General features: G+C 44.9%; 1 protein-coding gene and 1 pseudogene across 1 annotated transcript; one reads left to right on the forward strand and one right to left on the reverse strand.

Moving 5' to 3' along the window:
* Positions 1-2,903: 2,903 nt before the first annotated feature.
* LOC127221203 (60S ribosomal protein L29-like) lies at positions 2,904-3,379 on the forward strand (annotated as a pseudogene).
* A 10,675-nt stretch (positions 3,380-14,054) lies between these two features.
* On the reverse strand, positions 14,055-21,962 carry Pax1 (paired box 1). Its single transcript, XM_051183122.1, has 5 exons — positions 21,695-21,962; positions 20,644-21,273; positions 19,102-19,244; positions 18,432-18,654; positions 14,055-14,146 (listed from the first exon to the last, which is right to left on the reverse strand). The coding sequence occupies exons 1-5, from the start codon at positions 21,960-21,962 to the stop codon at positions 14,055-14,057; spliced, it is 1,356 nt and encodes a 451-aa protein (XP_051039079.1).
* Positions 21,963-24,513: the final 2,551 nt, after the last annotated feature.

Raw genomic sequence — 24,513 nt, forward strand, 5'->3', positions numbered from 1 at the left:
CATTCGCTGCCATCACCCAGCAGATATTTGACTTTTTACAAAGATGTTGATAGCATATATTGAGGCAAAGATTTACTCTACAAGAAATGCTACTGTATAGATAGAAAATGAATCCAAGCCCTTAATATCGGGATTCCCTGAAACTCTGAAATTGCTAGAGAAAACGTAAGGAACACACTTCAAGACACAAGCTTAGGTTAAAATAATCTGAAAAGGACCCCAGTAGTTCTAGAAATAATCATAAACGACAAATGGGACTAGATGGAATCTAAAAAGCTTCTACATAACAAAGCAAGTGATCGTCAGAGTTAAGAGAGCATGGAGAATGGGAGAGACATCCGTGAAAACCACACATCTCATAGAGATTAATATCCAGACCATGTTAAGAACTTAAAAATTAAGTGCCAAAAATTAAAAATCATCTAACCAATATATGGGGAAATGAAATGAAATGAAAACTTCTCTAAAGAAGAAGAACAAATGGGCCATAAACATCAGCCTCCTTAGCCATTAAGAAAACACAAATCAAAACTCCTGCTGTTATCTTTTTCTTCCCCCTCCCCCATCTTCTTAACAATATTAAGCATCACTTTGTTTTCTGTCTTTAAATTGCATTTTCCATATCATTGCTTTTATGCTTTTGTATTCTTAAAGATGCTATTGCCCTAAGGCCGTGTTCACACTAAAAACATTTGAATAGTAAAATAACTAAAATATTAAAATATTTGTTCTCCATTTGTCTCTTTTAAAAAGTCCTACAATACATTTTCTTTAAAAACTTGAAGACTCACCAGGCAGTGGTGGTGCATGCCTTTAATTCCAGCACTCAGAAGTCAGGGGCAAGCAGATGTCTGTGTGTTCAAGGTTAGCCTGGTCTGTAGCATGGGTTCCAGGACAGCCAGGATACACATGGAGGAATTGTATCTCGAAAAACAAACAAACAAACAAAAATTTGAAAATTCAAATTCTCGTATTTATTTAAATATTGTTGATGCTTATAGACTTTTATCCATTTGTCATTTTTAATTCTAAAGGTTTTTTTCAAAAAATAATTTAGCTCACTAGATAATGTCCTGTATCACAGAAGAAAACTCTATTTAAAAAAGTCATTTTTCTATGTTCTTTATAGTGTGCCTCTCTGTAGTTTTCTCCACTCTTACTATTCTGCTATTTTTATATCCTCTCTGTGTTTCCCTTTTGAAACAAGTTGTCCTCAAACTGAAGATTCTTCTCCTTCCCTGTCCTGGAAACCAGGACTACAGGTTTCCACCACACTCCACTCCTGCTTTTCTCTCTTTTTCTTCTCCTCCTCTCCTTCCATTTCTTGAGATTTGATTTTTAACCTTTATCTCTAATTTCATAGTCCCATGCTTTTAATATCTATTTGATCTTCTGTTCATTATTCTTCCTGTACTATTTTTAGTAGATTTGAAATTGTTCTCTTATTTAATGACTGTAAAATGAATCTAGCTGAAAATTTCAAAGTATAGACAAAGGGAGTGTCTCACACTAGGAAACAAGGTAATCAGAAATTTAGAGCTGTCCTTAAGGTTTCTTGAATCCTAGAATCTAAGAATATAGAAATGCACCCTGTCTTGTGGTTGATTTTAATGTCAACTTGCTGCCACAAATTAGTTACCTGAGAACAGAACCTCATATGAAGAACTGTCCTGATAGCCTCAATCCATGTGGTCGGGGCCAGGAAGGGCCCACCCTATTGTGATTGGCACCTTCTGGTAGCCCAGATAAAATGGGGATTTCAAAAGGAAGAACTTTTTGTTGGTTTCACCCTGTTGCTACTCCAGCTAATTCCTTCACTGATATCAGAGTTTCTAGGCTCTGTAATGGATTAAGGACAAGCATCTCTCCAGGAATGTTCCAGGTTTTCCGCACTGGATTGGGACTACTGAGGCCCTGTCTTTGTGGACTGAACAAGAACTGAGTTGTCAGACTCTGCAGTGAGAGACTGCTACTAGGGACAACTCCAACTGTGAGACACAACCTTGTTAGGAATTTGCAATATGAGCTACTGTTTTTAAATTCTTCCTGGGATATGGAGATGGGTCAATGTATACTACACACACATACACACACACACACACACACACACACACACACACACACACACACGAGAAAGACAGACAGACAGACAGACAGACAGACAGACAGACAGACAGACAGACAGAGAATTAATTTTTTTAATTCCTAAATGACCACTTTGGTGAGTATTTTAAGTACCTAGATGTATATGTTTCCATGTCTTTGCTGATCTTGTGTGCATCAAGCTGGGAATGCAGAGAGTAGGTGCTATGGTTAGTATCTGAAATACCCTCCAAAGACCTTCATATAAAAGGTTTGGTCCACAAGCCTTGTGGTACTTTTGGGGGTAGGTGGATCCACTGGCAAGTTGGATCTAAAGTGAAGTCTTCAGGTCATTTGGTCCATGCCCATGAAGACCAGTGTGGACTCTGGCCTCTTTTCTGTCTCCTCTTTCTTTCTAGTCGCTTATAATGCAGGTTTTCCCAACCACGAGCTCCTGCCCTGATGTGCTATCTCCTCACACACCAGAACAGTGGACTAATGAATCACAGACTGGAACCACCCAAACTGTGAGCCAAAATCAACCTTGTCTCTTTGTACTTGCTTGTCTGGGGCAGAAAGTGATTAACAACAAAGATTTCTAGTGCAGCTTTATTTGCCTGATTAGATTGTCCACATCAAGTCAATCCTGAAACAAAAGTACCATGTGTATTGTACCTGTGAAGTTGCTGAATTGTTAAAAGGATATGACTGAATTCCTTTTAATTCAATTGTCTGAATCTGTTATGACAGGAAAAAACAAAAACATCAAACTAGAAGTGTTGTGAAATTTTTAGGATAAAATATGAATGAAACCGGCCACCGGATACTGTTCAGACATGGCCAAGTCCAAGAATCACACCACACACAACCAGTCCCGGAAATGGCACAGAAATGGCATCAAGAAACCCCGATCGCAAAGATATGAATCTCTTAAGGGGGTTGACCCCAAGTTCCTGAGGAACATGCGCTTTGCCAAGAAACACAACAAGAAAGGCCTGAAGAAGATGCAGGCGAACAATGCCAAGGCAATGAGTGCACGTGCAGAGAGGCCATCAAGGCTCTTGTGAAGCCCAAGGTGGTAAAACCCAAGATGCCAAAGGGTCCTGGCTGTAAACTCAGCTGTCTGGCTTTCATCGCTCACCCCAAGCTTGGGAAGAAGATTAGAAACTACATGGCCAAGGGTCATAGGCTTTGCCAACCAAAGCCCAAGGTTCAAACCAAGGCAGAGGCCTCGGCTCCATCTAAGGCCCAGGCTGCAGCTCCAGCTCAGGCTCCCAAAGGTGCCAAGGCCCCATAGAAATGGTTTCTGCCACTGTGAAGACGGATGGACTGGTGTGACACATCTACACACTATCTGCAGATGACCTGTGCCCTATGCTGTTTTTACAAATAAACTTGAGGCAAGATCTGTTAATATATATATGTGTGTGTGTGTGAGAGAGAGAGAGAAAGAAAGAGAGAGAGAGAGAGAGATCATCGCTTAAAGAGTCCAAATATGTCATTTCCTAATTAAGTAACAACTGCTAGTAATTTGACATATACCCCCTAAATTAAAGGTGCTTACAGGATACCCCTACTAGCTATACATTGGAGCAGGCCTATTTTACAGATGGGAAGCATGAGTCATTGAAGATAAGAATGAAGTTACCCAGTCAAGCCTACCATAGCAGCAGGTTCTCTGCTGAATGCAGGACCACACCTAGTCCCCATGCCATTCTGACACCATGACTGCAGGTCCTTCCTTCTACCAACATGAGCAGAAGTCTGGATTGAAGAAGACTGTTGGGGAGCTCCATGGTAGTCTTGCCCTTTGTGCATCCTTCAGTGGGCTTTGTGCTTGTGAAAGACCATAGCTCCTGAATGCATTTGAACTGAATGCCTAGGATTTAGGGACCAGAAAGCCAGTATTTGTTCTGCTTTTATCCAAAGACAAGTATTTTTCTTTTCTTCTCTGTATAAACATCAGCTTGTTTTCCCAGTTCTTAACTGAATACCAAACCTCAATTTTAAAAAATTACTTATTGTGTCCAACATTAAGGATGCAGCAAATAAATCTCAGAACTACAAACATCCAGGTTTCACACAGGGATGCCCAGAATATCAGGTGTTTCCATGATCTCACCCTCACCCATCAGTGTTTTCAGTGTTTAGAAGAATACAGTCAAGGGCTGAGGCATCAGATTAAATCTTTTGAGTCTTTTAAAGATCAAACTAAAACAATCTATTAATAAGTCTACATATAGTTTAAATGTTTTCATGACTACCTATAAAGACTACATATAGTCTAAATGCTTTCATGACTATCTATAGACATATAGCAAAGTCTGAAGAGGAGGATTGAATTATCTACATTACTGAAGCCGAAATAAGAGTGTGTGTGTGTGTGTGTGTGTGTGTGTGTGTGTGTGTGAATACACATGGATCTACAATGAGTAACTATAGTAGTTGGAATATAATTGGCCCCTGTAATCCCATAATCCCAAAATCTTGGGGTGTGGCTTTGTTGATGTGGTTATATCCTTGTTGGAGGAAGTGTACCTCTGTTGGAGCAGATTTTGAGGTCTCAGGATACCGCCCAGTGAGTCAGTCAACTTCTTGTTGCCTTCAAGATGTAGGACACTCAGCTATTTCTCCAGCACGATGCCTGCCTACATGGGACCGTGTGCCCTACCATGAATGACTGAACCTCTAAAACTGTAAGCAAGCCACCCTCAATTAAATATTTTCTTCGTAAGAGTCACTGTGGTCATGGTGTCCCATCACAACAATAGAAACCCTACCTAAGACAGTAACTTACTCAATTTCCCAGTTTTCCTTCCACATCTAGATATCAAACTATAATGACAAACTCTTCCATACCTACCATGATCTATGATGGAGGCAAGTGGGTAGAAGACATTTATTTACTCTTTCCACATAATATTTAACTTGGAAATAATCCAGACATAACCCTGATTCCACATTTAAAGGGTATTAAATACCTGTGTCTTATTTTATGTTTCTAATGCTTCAGGTACATAAAGCTATAGAATTTTTTTTATATTTTTATTTTTCAAGAAAGGGTTTCTCTAGGTAACAGCTCTGGATGTCCTGGAACTGGATTTGTAGACCAGGCTGGTCTCTAACTTACAGTTCCCCTACCTCTGCTTCCCAAGTGCTGGCATGAAAGGCATGCTCCACCATCCCCTGGCTGGAAATTTTACTTGTAAATAAAGGAATCATGAGTCTTACCTTGATGAAAACAAATAGAAGTGTATAGACCACTTATTGTTTTCATGTATATTAAACATTCAAGAGAAACCTATTCCTGAACCATTTCATTTCACTGTATTACTATAATGGGAATTTCTTTGCACTGCCAGTTCCCAAATAGTGACACAGAGACTTCTTACTAATTATCAAAACTTGACCTTAGCTTAGGCTTGCTCCCAACTGGCTCTTAAAACTTGAATTAACTGGTTTATATAAATCCACATTCTGTCATGTGGCTCATTAACTCTCCTCAATGTCTATCTAATGAATACCCTGCCTCTTAGATTCCTTTTAGTTTCTCTTTCTCCTCAAAAATTCCACCTATCCTCTCCCATCTAGCTATTGGCTGTTCAGCTCTTTATTAAACCAATCAGAATATGCCTTATTAGAGATAAATCATCACAGTATGATCAAATACCCCATAACATATTATATCATCAGTAATATCACAGCTGATAGTAAAACCTGCCCTAAAACAAATTTTGAAAGCTAAAAGCCCACTTAACTAATTTGCTTCTGCTGTACTAAACAAAATGAAATTCCCGCAGCCGTCAAAGTTTCTTCTGAGGAAGAACTAGTATAATGTGAACAATTACCTGAGGCTGTGCTATCATGACAATAAAAACAAAATGTTAGCTGCATTCTTGAGTGAACTGGTAGAGCCTCAATGACTTCTAAGCATGACTCAGATGCCACCGTTATTTTACACTCTTGACAGAAGCTATCCCAGGTAGCCAGGAGGACCTAGCGTTCTGCTTTTCTCTACTAACCCTCTTCTACATTCCTATAACTATCATGCTGAGTCCTCCAGTTTCCTCTAACCATGTTGCTGCTGGCCCAGAGGAAGAGAGCAGCAGTGTGCTGCATAGAGCAACCTGGACTTTTACACAGGAAGTGATGAGTCTGGCCACAAACTGTGGGATTCACTTGAAAATAGAAACTCAAAGCCAGGGATGCCTCTAATCCCAGCACTCTGGGGCAGATGGATCTCTGTAAATTCCAGAGTTTGGTCTGCAAAGGGAGTTCCAGGACAGCAAGGGCTGTTACGCAGAAAAGCTTTGTCAAAAACAAAAACAAAACAAAACAAAAAAAAAAAAACCAAAAGTACAGAAATTCAAAATGCAATTGCCCCCACTCTGTTGCTTCTTATAAGGAAACATCACTACCAGGCAGTATTAATCATTATCTGATGATTTCAGTGACATCAGAGGGGGGGCAGAGTCTCCTCTGTGTTGAATATGTTAGGCACCTTTGATTATTTCCAACAACTAAATGAGAACTAAAAACACATTGTAGCCAGTACATTTCCTTTTAATTTTTAAATCCATGCATATTATCACAGAAATGAAATCCATATGCCTATAAAACTTCATTTACACTTTGCAGTTCAGAATATGTGACAGTCTCTTTATAAATCTTTTAATGTCTTTATTTACTTTTGGAAGCATCCGGTTGGGGAAAGCAAACTCCAAATAATCAGAACCAAGCTGCTATATTCCATGAATGTGCACCCTTCACACATGACTGATAAGGCAGCAAACATGTGGAACAGATTCATGAACACCCTTTGGAGCAAGAAGTGCTGTTAGAAGACCTAAGAAATGCTTGTGAACGTTTTTTGTAACACTAAATTTTACAGCTATCTTTTATGTTGTGCTTGGTCACAGATCTGGAGTGTGCTTATGTTTAATGCTTTGAGTATTTGAGAATGTTGGGAGGGGACACAGGACCCTTTTTCTTCTCATAGCTCTAAAAATTGTACCAGGCTTACTAAAGGGGAAGATTTTTGTCATGTAAGTCCTCCTGATGATACTGAGTTGAATATTTTGGTGGGTTCTTTGTTTTGTTTTGTTTTTAGTGTCCCTGGGAGTAGCCAGCCTGAGGATGGAGATCATGGGTAGGGGATTCCAAGCATGGTGGCTTGATCTTAATAAAAATTCATTTACCCACTGAAGGGAGTAAGACACAAGCCAAAACAGCATTGTCACCAATAATCAGCCCACTAAAGACAACAGCAGATTCATTAGATCTTCCAGCTCCATGGAAACTTACCACAAGGTACCACAATGTCTCTGGACACACTCCCTGGTCTGCTGATATGATACAATGCATGATCATACAAAATTAACCAAAATTGATTTGACATAGCCTAGTTTTTCAATGCTGAATTTATGAATGCCTGCTTCAATTAATCTCTAAGGCCTAGCCATAAGATCACCAAATAGTCTTAAGGTCTTGGTGGCCATCTGAAGCTACCAGGTTTGATCAATAGCTGACAGTTCCTGACCATTCTAAGTGCCTTTGATTGTTCTAGCCAGTTCAGGAGCTAGCATTAATGGTCTTGATAGATGGTAGATCTTTCACAGATCTAATGCATAGAAAATACAGTTCTCAAGACAGTGTCATGAGTTAATTCCCTGACAAAACAAAGCTTGGCATGGTGGCACACTTGTAATCCCAACCCTCAGATTGAGCAGGATGGTATTGAGTTTGAGGCCTGCATGGTGATTTTTGTGACCGGCCAGCTCTATGTGGCAAGATCTTATCTGAAAGAATAGAGAAAGGAGTTGAGAAGGAAAATAGTAGGGGAAACAACAGCAACAGTATCAGGAGCTGACAGGAAACAGGCAAGTCTCTATTCTTGCTGGTACTAGGGACTGAATTTAGGGCTGTGTTTATTCTAGGTGAATGTTCCACTGCCAAGCTACATCTCCAGGTTTGGTTTTGAGATAGTTTGGTTTGATTTGTTTGTTTGATTAGTTTTGCTTTTTGTTTTGGTGTAGACTCTTACTAACTTGCCCAGGTTGGCTTTGAATCAAAAAAATGTAAGATTATAGGCTTGTACCATGAGGCCCAGAATTCTATTAATGCCTATTGTGAAATTTAATTTATTGCAATTGCCCACACAAGGAATATAGTTTCCATTGAACAGAGAAGAAAACTGAGCCTAGTAGTTTTGTGTAATGTCACCCAAAGTGACACAACTGGTAAATGGGGGAAATAAACAGGATTTGAACCAGCATTTATCTACCTGTGTTAGTCTCTGGCCACTGCACATCCCCCCTTTCCCTTACTTCTCCCCCACCCCACCCCCAGAACAGTATTCACATTGGGCAGTTTGGGTCTCATATGTGGAAATCCTCATAGAGTTGGTAAGAGAGGCCCCTTCTATCCAATCCAAGAAAGAAATCTTCTGTACTTCATTTACAAAATCCTCTTGGGATTTGACCCTAAAAATAACTAGCAAGAGATGGGCTCCTACCTCCCTTTGCTGTTTGCAATGTCTAAGACATGCTATCCCTCACAGAGAAGCAGTGTGTGCAGATTCAAATGACTGAAAATGAATGAAGGATTTCTAGAAGTGGACAAGTTGCTTGAATCATCCTCCCAAAACTCAAAATTTCACAAATGTAGATGAAATTGATGCCACTTCCCAAAAATATCAGCTCAGAGTGGGTTCCAATTAAAACTGATATTGCTTGTTATCTATTCAAAGAACTTATGGATCAGACTTCTAGATCACAATTGGGGTCAGAAGTGAGGTCTGTCTTTGAATGGCTACTGACATTGACTAATATATTCAATGCTTCCCACATGAACCTGCTACACATCTGGTTATCAATAGAAACAGCTGCTACAACAACAAAAATAGTGCTCCTCATACATGGATATTCACAACTGTGAAAGGTCCAGCTTTCACAGAATATTGTTTTCCAGTGTTATCTTCTTTTTTATCTTCCTGAAACAATGTGCACGCCCCCTTGTGGCCAGAATAGTATATTTCCTTTCCTAGATAGAGCTAATCACTTCACAACTTGTTTGCCCCAGGATCGTTTTAATGTATTCCACACGCTTCCAGCTCCAAATCTACTTTGAAAAAGAAAAAAGAAAAAGCCGGTTTCCTTCCATTCATTCGATGTCTTGTTTTTATCCCCTAAATTTGCTGCTAAATCAAACTAATTATCTAAAGGAGTTTCGTTTTATTCTGTTATTTGAAAATCTTATAAAACTAAAATTTCCTCCACCAGCACTTGGAGAACTCTTGAAAGCTAAAACTGCAGAGTTGCTGTAAGAAAGACACTGGAAGTTATTCATCAAGTCAGTGTATCTCACTAGAGAAAAGGGAAATGAAACGTTACAGAATGGAAATGCAATTTAATAGCTGAATGAACATTTGATCGGCTTATTTCATCCCTAAGAAGAAAAGGGGCCAGTGGAGGCAACCCAGGTGGTTAAATTATAATACAGTAGAAATTCTATCACCCATGAAAAACTGTAATTGGGATTCCACTTTTGGATTTGGCCAGCCCAGAAACAGATGTGTGTTTCAATGAGAATCCCAGGCTTTACCTCCTCAAGAAATACAATTCAGAGTTAAAACAGGACTTTCAACTAGCATGTGCTCCAAAGAAGTGACTAGGCTAAATTACTGTAATTGCCCCAAGGTTTTTAGAATTCCCATGCTGGATTGGGGCTAAATGTGTGGTTCTCGTTGTATGACCTTGAAGGAAGACCATGAAGTTGCTCCTACTTCTGCTCTTTGGGGGGGGGGGGGGTATACAAAAATGGGAAGAAAATGTCTTTATCAAGTTGAGATCCAAAGATCTGAACATAAGTATCTCAGACACATGGCATTTCATCAGTGAGGCTAGATAGAGACAGTGAGGTGAAGGTGAAGGCCAAGTACACTTTGTGCATAAGTCGCTCCCATTTAGTGATTCAAATGGTTCTCATTATACGGCCTGTCTGGGTACACGAGTCTTTCAGATGAGCTCCTCCAATGCATTCTGGCAAGATTCTAAATTCATATCATCCAAATAACATGGAGCAGGTAGCATTTCTTTTGAAAAGAAACTTTGGCCCGTGTAATTCTAGCTAGAGAAACTGGTGCCAGGAAATTGACAATGAACGATACCCTGACCACAGTTGAATTCAATAAAGCTACATCTTTTTTGAGGAGTCAAGAACAAGCAAATGGGAAATGGGAAATGCAGTTGTCAGGGAGTGAGGGCCACCAGTAACAGTCTAATTCCTGGTGGATTCCAGTGAACTGTGGAGAGCTGAAAGGCATGCCTGTAAGGAATCAGTATCCCTTCAGGGTCTCTCCCATTCTTTTCTTTCCTGGCCCAGAGAGACCCAATTCTCTCCCAAAACTGAGGAAACCAAATTCATCAACTCCTTCCCTGATCTGCAGGAGTCAGGTTACCTTCCAGAAGAACCATGTCTCTTGTCCCTCAGTCCTCTTCCTCTTGAGTTGCTGGCTCTCCTTGCTACAAAGTGCCCACTTCTCCCAGGGAAGTTATTGCAACCCATCCTAAGTACTTCCTCCAACAAGCCATTGGACAAAATCCTGCCTTTAGTCGCTGAAAGCAGGAAACCAGCCCTCTTTACAAATACAGTGTTTTGAATAAACCCTTGTTAATAGTATCCATCCAAGAGAATAGAATGAATGTGGTAGAGTTGAAGTAGCTGGCATGCAAGCAGCAGACATGCATTCCAAGACTGTATGCACAGCACAGCTCCTCCCTGGACTATCAATGAAGCAGAAACAAATCCTTTGCTGAGAGAAGGGCATATGGGAGGTGACAAGAGCATTCATTCACCTGGAAGAGCAGCGACAAAACTAAGGAGAAACACTAAGTTTTCGTTTAGGTGACTATACTGTATGTTACTGTCATTCTTTAAAACCACCAGAAGGCCATCTGAATGATTTTGTCTTTCTTTGTATAGTTTTTTCTCTTTGATATGCCTCTCTATTTTTCAAGTTGTTCTTAAAGTATAAAGTAAAACGCACATGGCTACCCAGAGACAAACAGTCTCTGATTAGTGACTCTCCCTCAAATTATTCTACCTTTCATGATACTATAAAATTGTATGGTGAGTCTGCAGTTCCTCTAGAGCTCCAGATGCACAGAAAACAAAATGTCATCTTTAAATGCTATTTAAATCTCCCACTAATCTTAGAAATAACTCTCTGACCCCTTTTAACAGCTGAACATCTCTGGAGAAGTCAAGCAAAGGCAGTTCCAGTCTTCCTACTGATGGTTCCTGCAGGTTTTACTACATTGGAAGGGTGCATCTCGCTGTTGGGGGTCAGTGGCTAAGGAGGGGGCTGCAGTCCTCAGTCACCCTCAATGGAGCAGGAACTGAAATCAGCTACACTGGGAATCTTCACAGTTCCAAACTCAGAAGAGTTTATCCCTCAGTACTAACTTGAAAAGCCAAAGCCTATTGTTATTGTGACTATGGTGTGCCTCCCTCATATACCGCCCCCCCCACTCCTCCACCCACTCATCCCCCAGCCCAGAATGCTGAAGACTCACCTTCAATCACAGGCTTTCAAAACAATGGGGGAAAGATCTAGATCTGAGAAGTGTTTCTCTTTGCAGGTGGAACTTAACAAAAACAAAAGTCTCTTTCTGTGGTCCTGAGTTGGATTTCTGCTAGCTTACATCCCTAAGCAGCTTCCACGAAGTTTGGGAATGCAAGGAAACAAAAGGTGCTGAGACTCAGATGATGGCAACTACAGTAGAAAAGGTTGCAATGCCTACACCAGTCTAAGCAAGCCAGTCAGTCCTTCTCCAGGAAGATCCCTAAAACTCAATGAGACTCAGATGGCAACTGCAGTATACATACTTCTTGTATTTACAGAAAAGGTTGCAATGCCTACACTGGTCTAAGCCAGTCCTTCTCCAGGAAGCAAGAAAAGATCCTGAAACTCAGTGTCAGAATTGCTGGGTTAGATGAGGGTGCATGTATCTAAGTGCATTGAGGCTAGCTGAAATCACAGAGGCCCTGCTGATTTTTCATACTTCCCTCCCACTCTCAAGATCCTCTTCTCTGCAGGCTTATGGAAAGCTGACTAGACTGGTCTCAGAGTCCAAGTCCCAAACCTGACTCTTAGACGAGATGAGATTCTGTCGCTTACTTCTACATCCAAGCTCTGTCTTCATAACTTGCTGTGTGATCCAGAAAAAGTTAATCCAGCACTAGCCCTATATATTTCTTTAAATCATGAAAAGGTCTCTATGTAAAGAATGTGTGTACTGGTTTATGACCAGTAACTTCAACAGGTACTACTGTTTTTTAAACTCAATGAAAATTACTTCTCACTGGTTCTAAGGATGAGAACAGAGCAGGCAGCCACAGCAGACAGTGCCACTTTCAAGCAATAATTTAACTCGAAAGTCTCTCCCCTGGTTGCAGAAAACCAAACACTGTGGGGCGGGGTGGGAGGGCGGAGGACAATCAGCCAGAAACTCCTTTGTAGTTTAAAAGCACTTGATTGTTTGGTAACCTGAGATAATTTCCTTTAGCTTTTGGAATGCTAGAAAAAGCCCTTTAAGAAGTCACTTCATTTTAGGGTGGTGGTGGCTTCTGCAACTGCCTCTGCTCTCTGGTCTCCAAAGATCAGCTGCATTCCCTGGACTCTTGTCAAGCTGGTCCTGAAGGGAAAAGGGAACCACAATCATATCAATCTGCGGAAGCCACTGACAAATGTCCCTATGCGGGTCACTTTTTCCTACCACCATCTGCCCAAGCTGGCCAATAATGGATCAAGAAAAATCAAGGAAACGCCCTTTGATCGTGTGTATTCCAGGAGGGGAGATGGGGAAGCTTAGGGTGAGCACAAAACACTGCAGAGGACACAGACTTTCTCCCTCACCAAGCGAGGTTCAGACTTTCCTTTATTCAAAGGCAGCCATGTTTAACAGGTGATGTTAGACTCTCACCAGTAATAATATGTTTAGGACCACCAAAAAAAAAAAAAAAAGCATTATACTCTGAGTCCCACCACCAGTGTGCCTGAACTTGAATTTAGTTAATAGTCTCGGTTCCTAGCTTCAGCTGACATCTCCTGGGTTCCTGGGTTTTTGCCCGCCCCCTATTCCTTGCAGACCAGAAGCCAAAATGAACCTTGGCACCCTGAAGCAGTTTGTTTTTCAAAATTAACAACGTTCCTTTTCCCTATCCTGTCTTCTTTTAAGTGACATTAGGTCAGAAGCAAAGCCAGTCACTGGCCTCAGGAAAAAAAAAAAAAAAAAAAGATTTCCAAACAATATTCGGGGATTGGGAGTTGGGAGCAATTCAAGGAATTTGTAGTCTGGTTTGTTACTATAAAAAGTTATAATAAAGGGTGTTGGCCTCTTTACTCCTAGGTTCAAGCCCCACTCCGTTGGGACTGTGGGCTCTTGGAGGAGTCAGGAGTATAGAGGAGGGACAGGTCCTTGGAGAGTGCATGGAATCTTTCCAAATTGAAGAAGTACCGTCGAGGAAGCTGTGTAGATGAAGAGGACTGGGACCTTTGACAGTGAGAAAAGTGAAAAAGAAGACAGACTAGGAGATAGAGCGGAAAAAGGAGAGAGTACAGAAGGAAAATGAGCTGAGAACATAGAAGGAAAAGAGAAGGGGAAGAGGAAGAAGAGAGGATGGATATAGATTAGGAGTGGGGATGAAAATTTAAGTTGAGGCTGTGAATGCAGAGTCTCTGTCCCAGCTAGGATGGTTAGGAGGATGCAACCATCTAAAGTCAAGATTCAGAAAAGCCTAAAATATCCCAGGGGCTTATTGAGGAAGTGCGGCGGGACTGGCCAGAGGCAGAATGAGGCTGGAGCAGCGCTGGACCCCAGCTCCTTGTGTCCAAGCGGAGGCCCAGTGAGCTGAGCCAAGCAGCCAGCCGCTCCACTGCGTTGGGCTGTGGCTCTCCGAAGGGACAACCCCTATGAAGTCGAGGCCGGGATGGGCAGTCCGTGTAAGCTACCAAGCGTGTCCGTGGCCTTGCTGCCCGGGCTGGGGGGCTTCCTGTCGGCCCCTGCGGAGGAAGCAGAGGAGCATCAGGTCACTGCCCAGAACTTGGCAGTGGAGCAGGGTGCCATTATGTCATGGGCTGGGTTCCCTGGCCCTTCCAATGCCTGGAACCAGGAAACCAGGAGCGCTCATCCTTTCTGTGCCTTGCAGAGAGCCGCCTCAAGACGGGCTAGTCAAGTGGATCTCCTCACCAGGCGTTCACTCCTGATAATGACCACGGAGGCAGGCAGAAGGTGCTGTGAAGGTCTTCAGCTCCTAAAGAGACTTCAGAAGTTGACCAACCTGGTGCTGACACCCACCCATTGATCCACTTCAGACCCCAGTGGGATGAGCAGATTCTAGAGCTGGAGGTGGGCTGGTTGTGGAAAATGCACCACCAAGCATTACTGGGGATCTCAAGCATAAGCGCTTTAAGTAAGCATTAGGAATTACTCTGCAGACACAGCCCACCCTGGGGCCCTGTGGGTCTCAGGATTAAATCGCAGCGGGGTTGCCAGATCAGGAGGGGTGGCTCTATTATTTGAGGGTTTGGGAAGGGGCCCAAGTTTTGCTACTGGAAGCCAGAAAATGATGCCACGATTGTGCAATCCTGTTTTTCTTACCGGGTACCCGGTGCAGGCTTTCCTGCACAGGAGGCTAAAACGAATGAACTCTAAAGGGCCTCATTTTCGATTTTCCGACCCCTCCTACCCTCAACAAGTCCCCCTAGGATGCCTCACTTCCATTCGGGTGAGAGGGAACTCTGACTTGCCAGCTGCCCTCTCAGCCTTAAGCATAAAGTGTTGTGACTGTCCTATCTGAAATTAACAGTACACGGACACACACACACACACACACACACACACACACACACACACACACACACACACGGTTAGTTAAAGATTTTGAAGAACTAACTTTAAAGAGTTTCCAGGACAAAGCCCCAGGAGTCCCCCACCTCTAGGAAGCAGATATGACTACACAACCAGTATCCAGACTTCTTTTCACCTGGTCCACACACTTCAAGGAACAGTTTTAAAAATATCTGAAGAGGAGGAGGTTTCTCAGGCAAGAGTAAGTTACCTTAGAGACAAGCGGAGAAAATAAACAGCCGGGATCCAGGAGAGGGCTTCCATCTCACCTCAGCAAAATTTTCCTCAGCTTTCATCTTTGTCTCAATACCCCTCCCTTTTTTGGTAGTCTGTGGGGCCCTGGGAATGTGGGTGTGTACTTCTGGGGACCTAGAGCAAGGGTCACTTTGGCATACTTTAATCCATGGGAGCATAATTAAGGTGGAAGTCTTAAAAATACTAGAATTGCATGTAAGGTGTGACAGGACCAAGGGAGGCTCAAAGAGAAAAGGGCTAGCCAGGAGCTTGCTAGTCATCCGTGACACAATTCTCTTTTGGTACCCTGAAGTGCTAACTCTGGATCAGCAATAAGCAGAATAAAATTACAAATTATCTCTAACAACTATAAATAGCAAGTTTTCCTTGTTCCAGTTTTCTTACTGGAAGCTAGAAAGTGGCGCTCCCGGATTTGATTTCCAAATCCACCCTCCCTTTTTCCAATCCCTCCTGGGAGTGGTTTTAGAACCTTAAAAGGTTTCTGAAATATGCCCTGAATGTCTGTTGCCTTGCGAGGGTGTCAGTGGTAGGGTCTGCTGCCTTGGGGAGGAAAGTCCTGGCACAAAGTCCTTTGGGTGGATGTAAATGTTCTCATGAAGAGAACAAGGTTTCCTTACTGTCATCTCAGTTGCCAAGAACTAAAGTTCCCTTTCAGGAGATGGGAAACAACACTGCTTCTACTTTCTTGCCTGCATTCCCCAAGACAAAGGTACTAAATTGTGAAGCATAGGCTGATGATATTCAAGGCTCCAGACTGAACGACCAGTAAGATGTTCATTTGAAGGTAACTGGAAAGACACTCCAGTGTTTATTTTATTCTGGATAAATAGTTTTCATCAAAATAATTTTATTTCGATGAGTATATTTATATTTATATGGGTATGAACTCACAGTCTCCACCAAGTTGTATTAAAAGATTAACTATTATAATTCTGCTATTATAAATTGAACAAAAATTAATGACAAGGAATTCATGGAGTAGCTTTTTTGAAGACATCAATTGCTTAAGAAATTGTTGAAAATAAGTGGCACTGTGTTGTATTACTTCACCTCGACTTTTCAAAAACCAGTTAGGAAGCAATCTCTGAAATCTCATTTTCTGCCCATGAGAAGAGTATAAACTAATACTCCAAAGAAGTGTGTAATTCTCATACTTCAAAAGTAGGTGTTTAGCGAACAATTCTTTTTACAATCCTTGCATGCAGAAATGCTTGCATGCTAGCCTGAGAAATCATTCATCAAGTTGGGTGTGAATAATTCCTTTAATCAATTTTTTCAAAGCAACTTTGTGAGTCAGGACATTAACTTACTAATTCAGTAATCAACATAGCTAACTTGGTTGTAGGTTTTGTAGGAAGCAAATACAATAGTCACAGAGACATGACTGGCAGTGAGAAGCCGTGTGTTCCTAAAGGGAGTTGTCCGATAAAGAAAATCAATCAGAAATAAATCCAAATGCAGATCCCTGTCCATGGAGATTACAGGACTTTAGAGTTAGTGCTCCTGTAACCACCTTTGGATCATATCCACACTGCTCCACCTGTTTCTAATGCAGGGCTGGAAGAACCCTCTGAACCAAATGGCCCTTCTGAAAATGAAGTGCTTCCCTCTGAAATCAAAGAACTCTTTATTTCCCAGTGTCTTCCTTCTCCTTGGGATCAACCCAGGAGAAATCACTCAAACTCATAGTTATACATATTTAATTCGAGTAATCCTGCAAAGTTGAGCACTTCACAATTGTGTGGCAAATTTTACTCACACACCCATATTAAAAGTCCTGAGTATCAATGAGAGTGAAAACTCACACTGCGTTCCTTCAGCTGTCCTTAAATGTACAGCTACTGGAAGTTCATAGTCTCCGTTTTTGTTTGTTTGTTTGTTTGTTTTTGTTTTTGCAATTCTTTCTTGGATTTTCCTGCCAATGAGCAAGTAGTATTATCCTATTGTTTAAACTAAATTAAAATAAATTACTCTGCTCTGACAGTTTTCTGCACTTGAATTTCTGAATAATTAGGCAAATGAGCATTATCTGAATATCCTAGTGAGTGGTCTGTAAAAATCTATAAATATTTTAAAAGCTGTTTTCTTCCTTCAATTCACTACGGTGGATGGCAACCTAGTCCTCCCTTCTGGCACCCAGATCCTGTCATCCTGCCTCACCAAAGCTTCTTGGAAATAGCTCTTTTTGTCTAGGAGTCACCATCATCTGCCTGGCCAAGGCCACCAACCCCCCACTGTCACCCCCTCTAGCCTCTGTAGGTGTGAAACAGGTAAGGTTGTTTCTTTCCTAAGCCCAGAACACCTGTACTGGAGTTTATGTGCACGGGACCCCCTTCTCTGCTGGAACCTCCCCCCTCACATCAGAACAACAAAGTTTAAATATTCTGGTGATTGAAACCCAAATATAAGCAGGTTCATAACTGGTAGTTTAGGATCAGGTAAATTATTTCCCAGGATCAGTGTGATTTAATCCATGCTGACCCCATGGTTTGAATCTCTTGGTTGACTTTTGGGGCAGCAGATTTAGAAGAGAGGAGGATGAGGTTCTAAGTCATGGTACTCTGGGAAAGAAAGAACCTGAACTTCTGAAGACCAAAGCTGAAATGCTTTCCATTTTCCCCAGAGAAAGAGCTGAAGAAAAGTAATCCAAGAAGAGAACAGAGCCAAGTTTAAAGGGAAACTAGAAAGAAACGGACTGACAGAGGCCAGGAGCTGAGTCCAGGCGCAGAGGTCAGGAAAGCCACTGGTGGGTACACTATAGAAAGCAACATCTTGCAGGCTACACAAATGTGGGCCAGGGAGGCGTTTTAGACCATTATTGGGTTGGAGAACCTGAGGCCAGGGTGGAGTAATAATGATTTGACCAAGGTGTCAAAAACTCTGTTCACACCTGAAATCTAGTTTACCAACCGGCTCTTTTCCTTGTCTCTCAATATGGTTAAAGCGGGTGGTTTTAAGGATTCCCCCAATCTCCCTATGTCTTTTCCTTGTACACCTGCTAGAGATCAATCTGCTGCAAGTAGCTGAGTGGTTAATAAACTCAGGTTTATTTCTAGTATTTTAGTGTCTCTGACCTCCCTCCCTCCCTCTCTCCTTCCCTCATTTTTTTCTCCCTGTCCTTTCTCTTCTACATCCCAGGCTCCTCTCCCCACTTTCTGACACCTCCCAGATGGTGCCCCTCACCTTCTCGGCTGGGGTGTTTGAAGGTCATGGCTGCTGCAAGCTCCCCGCCGTGAACCGCCACACCAGCTCCGTGGGGCGCCAGCGGGGGTCCCTGGGCGGGTGGCCAGGGAGGTCCCGGGGAAAGGTAGCCAGCTGCTGGAGCGCTGTACACGCCGTGCTGGTTGGAAGCCGGGTATGCGCAGGCGGGAAGAAAGCCACCCACTGCGGAAAGGCTGGACGCGGACTGTAGATAGAGACAGATTGTCAGAAAACCCGCTGACTTCTCCAGCACAGGCCACGTTGACGCTTGGACTCTGCTGTCCCATCGCTTGCCTCTATATTGGGACTCCCTAGATTTCTATAAGTCTACTCCAGTGATACAAAGTAAGGAAGTCGCAATAGTGGGGGGGGGTTAGAGAAAAGGGGGCTTTCAGCCTTGTCTGCCTGTCTATCTGTTTGATCACAATGCAAGGCACTCTCCTTCCCTCGAAAGTCGGGCTGCTGCAATTTAGGACCTCGGGACTTTAGGACCACAATAGGCCGCTGAAGACACTCTCTGCTCAGACTTAAAGCTTAGGAGACAGTGCTGCTTGCTCTTTCTCTCTTTTCTCTCTGTCTCCCTCACCCCAGGCCTTCGTCTGCGCCCCCCCTGCCCACCCCAAGGTCACCTGCTGCCCAGCATTTTGGTTACCTGAGTATATTTAATGTCTGCCTCCAAGGCAGGTTTTTCGAGCCCATTCACTGCTGGTGCGGCGGGGAAGGTGGCTCGGTTCACACCCGCCCAGTCTTCCATCTTGGGGGAGTAGGCTGTGCCTTCGCCCCCAGACAGGGCCCCTGCAGTAACGCAGATGGAGTGGAAGCATGTGCACTCTTGGAGATCTCCAGCCCAGACGTTTGCAAAGGAGCCAATGACCCAACTAGAATCCATGGGTGCTACCAGACACCCCCTTCCCGCACCCGGAGGCTGCCACAAACTCCTAAGGCCTTTCTTTGGAGGTAGAAGGGGGGGGCAGCATTCCCCTTTCATTCACACAGAACACGGAGCAGGGATCAGAGAGGAGAGGGCCTGCTCTTCATTTCCCCCAACCTTTGGCCCGCTTCCTACGAAAAGCACCAGTGAAGCTCAACCGGAGGTAGTTCCTCTCCTGCTCAGAAGTGACACGCAGAAAGTTTTTAATTCGGTGCAACTTCACGAAAATTGTGTAAGCCTCTGCATGTCTTAATTATTATCTAAAGGGTCCATTTTGGCCTGGGACTGGCTCTAGGGACATTCTTGGTCTCCCAAATGAGGCAACAACACTGAGACCTACACCAGGATATCCCCAGGACAGAGCTGTTCCCAGTTCAGGTGTGTCGCCAGCAGAGGGAAGGCTCCTGCCTGGGCATAGGCATTGCAGTCATCTTCCAAACCACCTGCCTGCCCTTTGCTGCTCCAGTGGAAATTTTGGTCGGTGTTATTCTGGTATAGAACCACCCGGATGAACAGTGTGCAAGGCCTCGGAAATCAGGACTAAGCCATCCACTTTCCTCAGTTTGTTTCTCCTAAACTGCTTACTGTCTGCTAGCATAAGAAAGGGGATGCTTCTGGAAAACACCCGCATGTATCGTCCTAGGCTGGACACCAAGACTTCCGGCGGCCTTTTCCATCCAACAGAAACTAACAACGTTTGGCGGAATTTTAATAACAATCAAAGCACAAGTCCTGGTGACTGTCCCTGAAGAGAATGGGGCACTATTACCTCTATTCTAACGACAGGACTTAAAAGGCCTCTGAACCTGACAGAGATCTGGGCCATACTTTTTTAAAAAATGACCACAGTGGCTCTTTCTCAAAAGAGTTTCTGGGCCTGCAATAGCTCTTGAAGGAACCTGAAAGCTAAAGAAAGAGCCAAGCCATGCACAGCGTCCCGAGCGGTTTGTTTGGCTTAGATTTGGCGATAGGCATTTGCATTCTTTTTGCAAGAATGAAAAAGTGCAATTTCAAGCCTCCGATTTTGTGGTCTGCGTCTGCTCTTCTATTTGGGAAATATTTTCCATATTTGTCATAAAAAGTTCAAGATGTCCGAAGACTCCCACAAAAGGTTCTGGACCCCCAGCTTCCGTGACCAGTCCTGAACTATTCTCTGAGCCAAAATCAGTCCTAGGGGGAGAAGGGCATTCGAAACCCTCGCTCTTCTTCCCGCCCTCAATTCTGTCCCTTTTGTACAGAATTACAGAAGACATCACAACTGACCTGTTTGCTCCATAAACGTCCGGATGCCCAGGATGTTGCTGACTGAATGTGCAGAGGGCCATGAACGCGGGATGCTGACGTGGCCCGCGGGGCCTGGGACCCCAGGATGGCTGCCCATCTTGGTGCCCGTGGGCGACACTGGGCTGGGGTAGGGGTACTGATAGATATGATTGTAGGGCAACGCAGGCTGTGGTGGCGGCTGCTTACTTGCTTCGTAAGGCCCTGGCTGCGCCAGACTGCCAATCTTGTTTCGCAGGATGCGACTAATGGAGCTCACAGAGGGCACGTTGTACTTGTCACAGACGCCATCAGCCAGGAGTCGGTCGCGAATCTCCCAGGCAAAGATGCCAGGGTCTCCCTGCTTGTAGTCCCGAATGTGCTTCACTACGTTGGGAGTGGTGACTCGGGGTTTGCTGCCCCCAATGGCCCCGGGCAGGATGGAGCCGGTCTCGTTATAGCGCGCCAGGATCTTGCTCACGCAGCCATGTGAGACCCGCAGTTGCCTACTGATGTCACAGGGTCGGATACCCAGCTGTGCTAGCTCCACGATGCGCAGGCGGATGGCATTGGGTAGGGGACGGCCATTGACGAACACTCCACCGAGCTGGTTCACTTCGCCATACGTCTGCTCTGCGGACGCGCAGGGTAGGAGTGAGCAGACACGGGAGAAAATACCGGCGGGTTAGCCATGAGTGTCCTAGCGGCCCGAAGCACTGTACACCCTAGCGCGACTCTAAGGTTCTGCAGGTCCACCCCTACCCTTGACAGCTCTGATCCTGAGAGAAGAGAGGAGTACAAGCTGGCAAGAGTCAGGACCAAAGGCAAGCATTACGCGCTTCAGCCCTCCCTGTACTCTCGCGACTTTGGTTGTGTCCTCGCCTCTTCCCTGAACTTAAGAGACTGTCCCCTCGACGACCAGGAACGTCAGAGAACTCGGCTACTGTGGGCGCAGAACCGTTTTGCCCAGGGAAAGGGGATCACGAGGAAGGAAGGCAAGAGTTTCAACCCAGTTCCGCACCCTCCCGCGCCCCGCCTTAGGCTCGCCCCTTACCCATCGTGCGCGGGCCAGCCAGCTGCCTGGCGCCGGAGCGGCGGGAGCTGGGCCCGGCGCAGTCCGGGAGAGCTCGGGCGCCGCCACCGCCGGAGAGGCATAGAGGGAGGGCGCGAGCGAGCCGAGGGCCGCGGCGGCTGGAGACGCGCAGTGAGCTGCTGCCCAGCGCGCCACCAGCCCCAGGGCCCACCGCCGCCGCCGCCGCCGCCGCCGCCCGCTCCCAGGACACTCTCCAGGCCCGCGACCCCAGGCCCAAGGTGAACTTCATCCGATTGGGAGAAATTCGTCTGACCGGGAAGCTGTGGGGTGCGAGAATCAATTTGACGTGTCCTCCACGTCAATCTCTGCAGTCACGCAGGAGACTCACGAATTGGTAGCTCATTGGTTCCCGTCGCCGCGCCCTGGCGTCCCCCCCTCCCCGCCCAGAAACTCTACCCCTCCTCCTCCTAGCTCCGGGCTTCCCTCTCCTTCTCCACCCTCTCTGGAACCCATCCCCCCACTCCCCTCCCCCACTTCCCCCCAACACACACTAAGAACACATACACCATCCCAAACCCTGCTGAGCCAGATCCTGGAACCATACAATTTCTGTTGCCTTTTGCTGCCTCTCTAACATACTTTAGGGAAGTAGGGAAGTCATTTCAAATTGACCATACACTAGTTTTACAATCACCTCTCCACCATTACTAATAACGTTTCAGAGGGTAGAAGTTCATCCTGGCAAGGTGTTTTACTCTCTTCACCACCTGCTGCCCTGAGCAGAAGTAAGAGACAAGTCCGGTGGATGCAGTCCTCAGAGAACTGCCAAGATGAAAAGGAAGAGGAGGCCCAGCTTGATTGGGTTGCCTGGGAAAGATGGATCGTGGTGGCTTATGCGGCTGACTCTCCCATATTTATCTCATTTCTGCCTTACTGTGTCCCTCCCGCTCTCAAGAAATTCTAACAGTAACAATGACTTTGGAGTAGTAATATAAGGTGATATCAATGACCCAAGAGGGGCACATTCCAGATTCTGTCCCTAATGACAAAGCCTACCCACTAAAACTCATTCTCCAAGAACTGACACAAGGAGCGGCCAGAAAGAGTTAGGTTTGCTACTTCCGGCCCCAACAATCTGACAACCTGCAAAATGCCTAATGGCTGCTGAGCTCCTGTCCTAAAGTCGCACAGTCCCCACACCCCCACACCCCACACCCCCACCGACATTGGTCTGTCCTTGCCTTTCCCTGCTATACCGCCCAAAGGTCCTTTCCCCACCTAAAGCAGTTTGCACAGTCCTTGCATCTTTGGACCTGTTACTTTAAACCAGCTCTTCTACTCCGAATTAATGCACACTTCTGGGCTTCCCAGCTGGCCTTGATACCTGCAGCAATACCAAAGTAAGCAACAGGGTGGTGGTGGTGGTGGTAGTGGTGATCATGTATTTTTGCATCTGAACTGGTGCCAGGGGGTCAATACCTGAGCATCTCCAAGTGAGACCAGTAGAAACAGAGAGCTTTGGGCTGGTCACAAAATAGCAGGAAAAAGGACCTGGAGAGAACTCAGAAACAGTCACAACCCCTAAATACTCCTCAGAAATCAAGAAAATATCCCTCTGCACCCCCCCCCAGTGTACTAGCTCTTCAAAGCAAGGAAGCTGTGCAGACTGGCCCTGTCAGCATAGCTTCAGGAGCCTCTTCGGAATCCCTGACCCCATTTCTTCCTCATTTTCTGGAGGGGGTGAGAAACTTTAATGGACCTCAATCAACCTATGCAAGTGTGTGTTAGAAGAACCTGAGCCATAAATTCTGAGCTCTGCAGGCTCTTCAGAACTGGACAACACCCAACAGAATTGAGTTGGAGCCATGGCAAAAGAAGAAAAAGGAAAGAAGGGAGGGAGAGAGGGAGGGAGGGAAGAAGGAAGGAAGGAAGGAAGGAAGGAAGGAAGGAAGGAAGGAAGGGAGGGAGGGAGGGAGGAAGGGAGGGAGGGAGGGAGGAAGGGAGGAAGGGAGCCAGCTTCAAAAGAATTGAAGACTTCTCTGTCTAGCAGTGCACAGAATACAGTGCAGCACCAGGCCCTAAGAATTTCAGCGAGGTTGCTGGGACGTGGGAGAGGTGCACCCTAAAAGGCCCCCATCTGTGAGAGCTGTAAGTAACCCCACTTGGAATACCAGGCCTGTCCACAACCGAGCAGTCTTCCAGTAAAGATCTAGGGACCTAGGGACGGATGTCAGTTAAGGTGGGAATGCTGGGCTCTGGAGCTTTCTGCTGTTGGGGGGGGGGGTGCACACCAAGCTGAGGAAGACAAATGCACAGAGCAGTTCTTTGAAGCTTTGGGGTATCAGGGTCCCTCACCATCAATTTTCTTTAGATGGTTAGAGATTTGGTACCCTCTAAAGACTTGTTGCCAGGATTTCTAGACAGGCAAGGGATAAAAAACAAACAAACAAGTGTAATCATCCACCCATGGACTCTCTCAGGTGTGAAAAACAAAAATAGGACTTCTGTCCCTGAACCCGGTGCGTTCCAGAAATCCATCAAAGTAGCTAAGGGCTGCAGGGTTCAGGTGGGAAGTCAGTAGGCGCTATCAAAGAGAAGCCTTGCCACGAAGAAAGCAGTTTCTACCCAGCTACCCTTTTGTAAGTTTGCTCAGCCAGCATGCTTTGCTGGCAAGAAAGTACAATCCAGACAGCACCAAACTCCCTAGGGAAAGGCCCCGTGGTGCAGAAGATGGTGGAGGGATCGCACTTGGGGCTGGGGACTTTCAGGCGAAACAGAACCCGCCATCCTTCCCTTCACTAAGGTTCCCTCCCCAACATCCAGCTGCGCTGGTCGGGACT

Source organism: Phodopus roborovskii, unplaced genomic scaffold, assembly GCF_943737965.1.
Source record: "Phodopus roborovskii unplaced genomic scaffold, PHOROB, whole genome shotgun sequence".
Taxonomy (NCBI): Eukaryota; Metazoa; Chordata; class Mammalia; order Rodentia; family Cricetidae; genus Phodopus; species Phodopus roborovskii.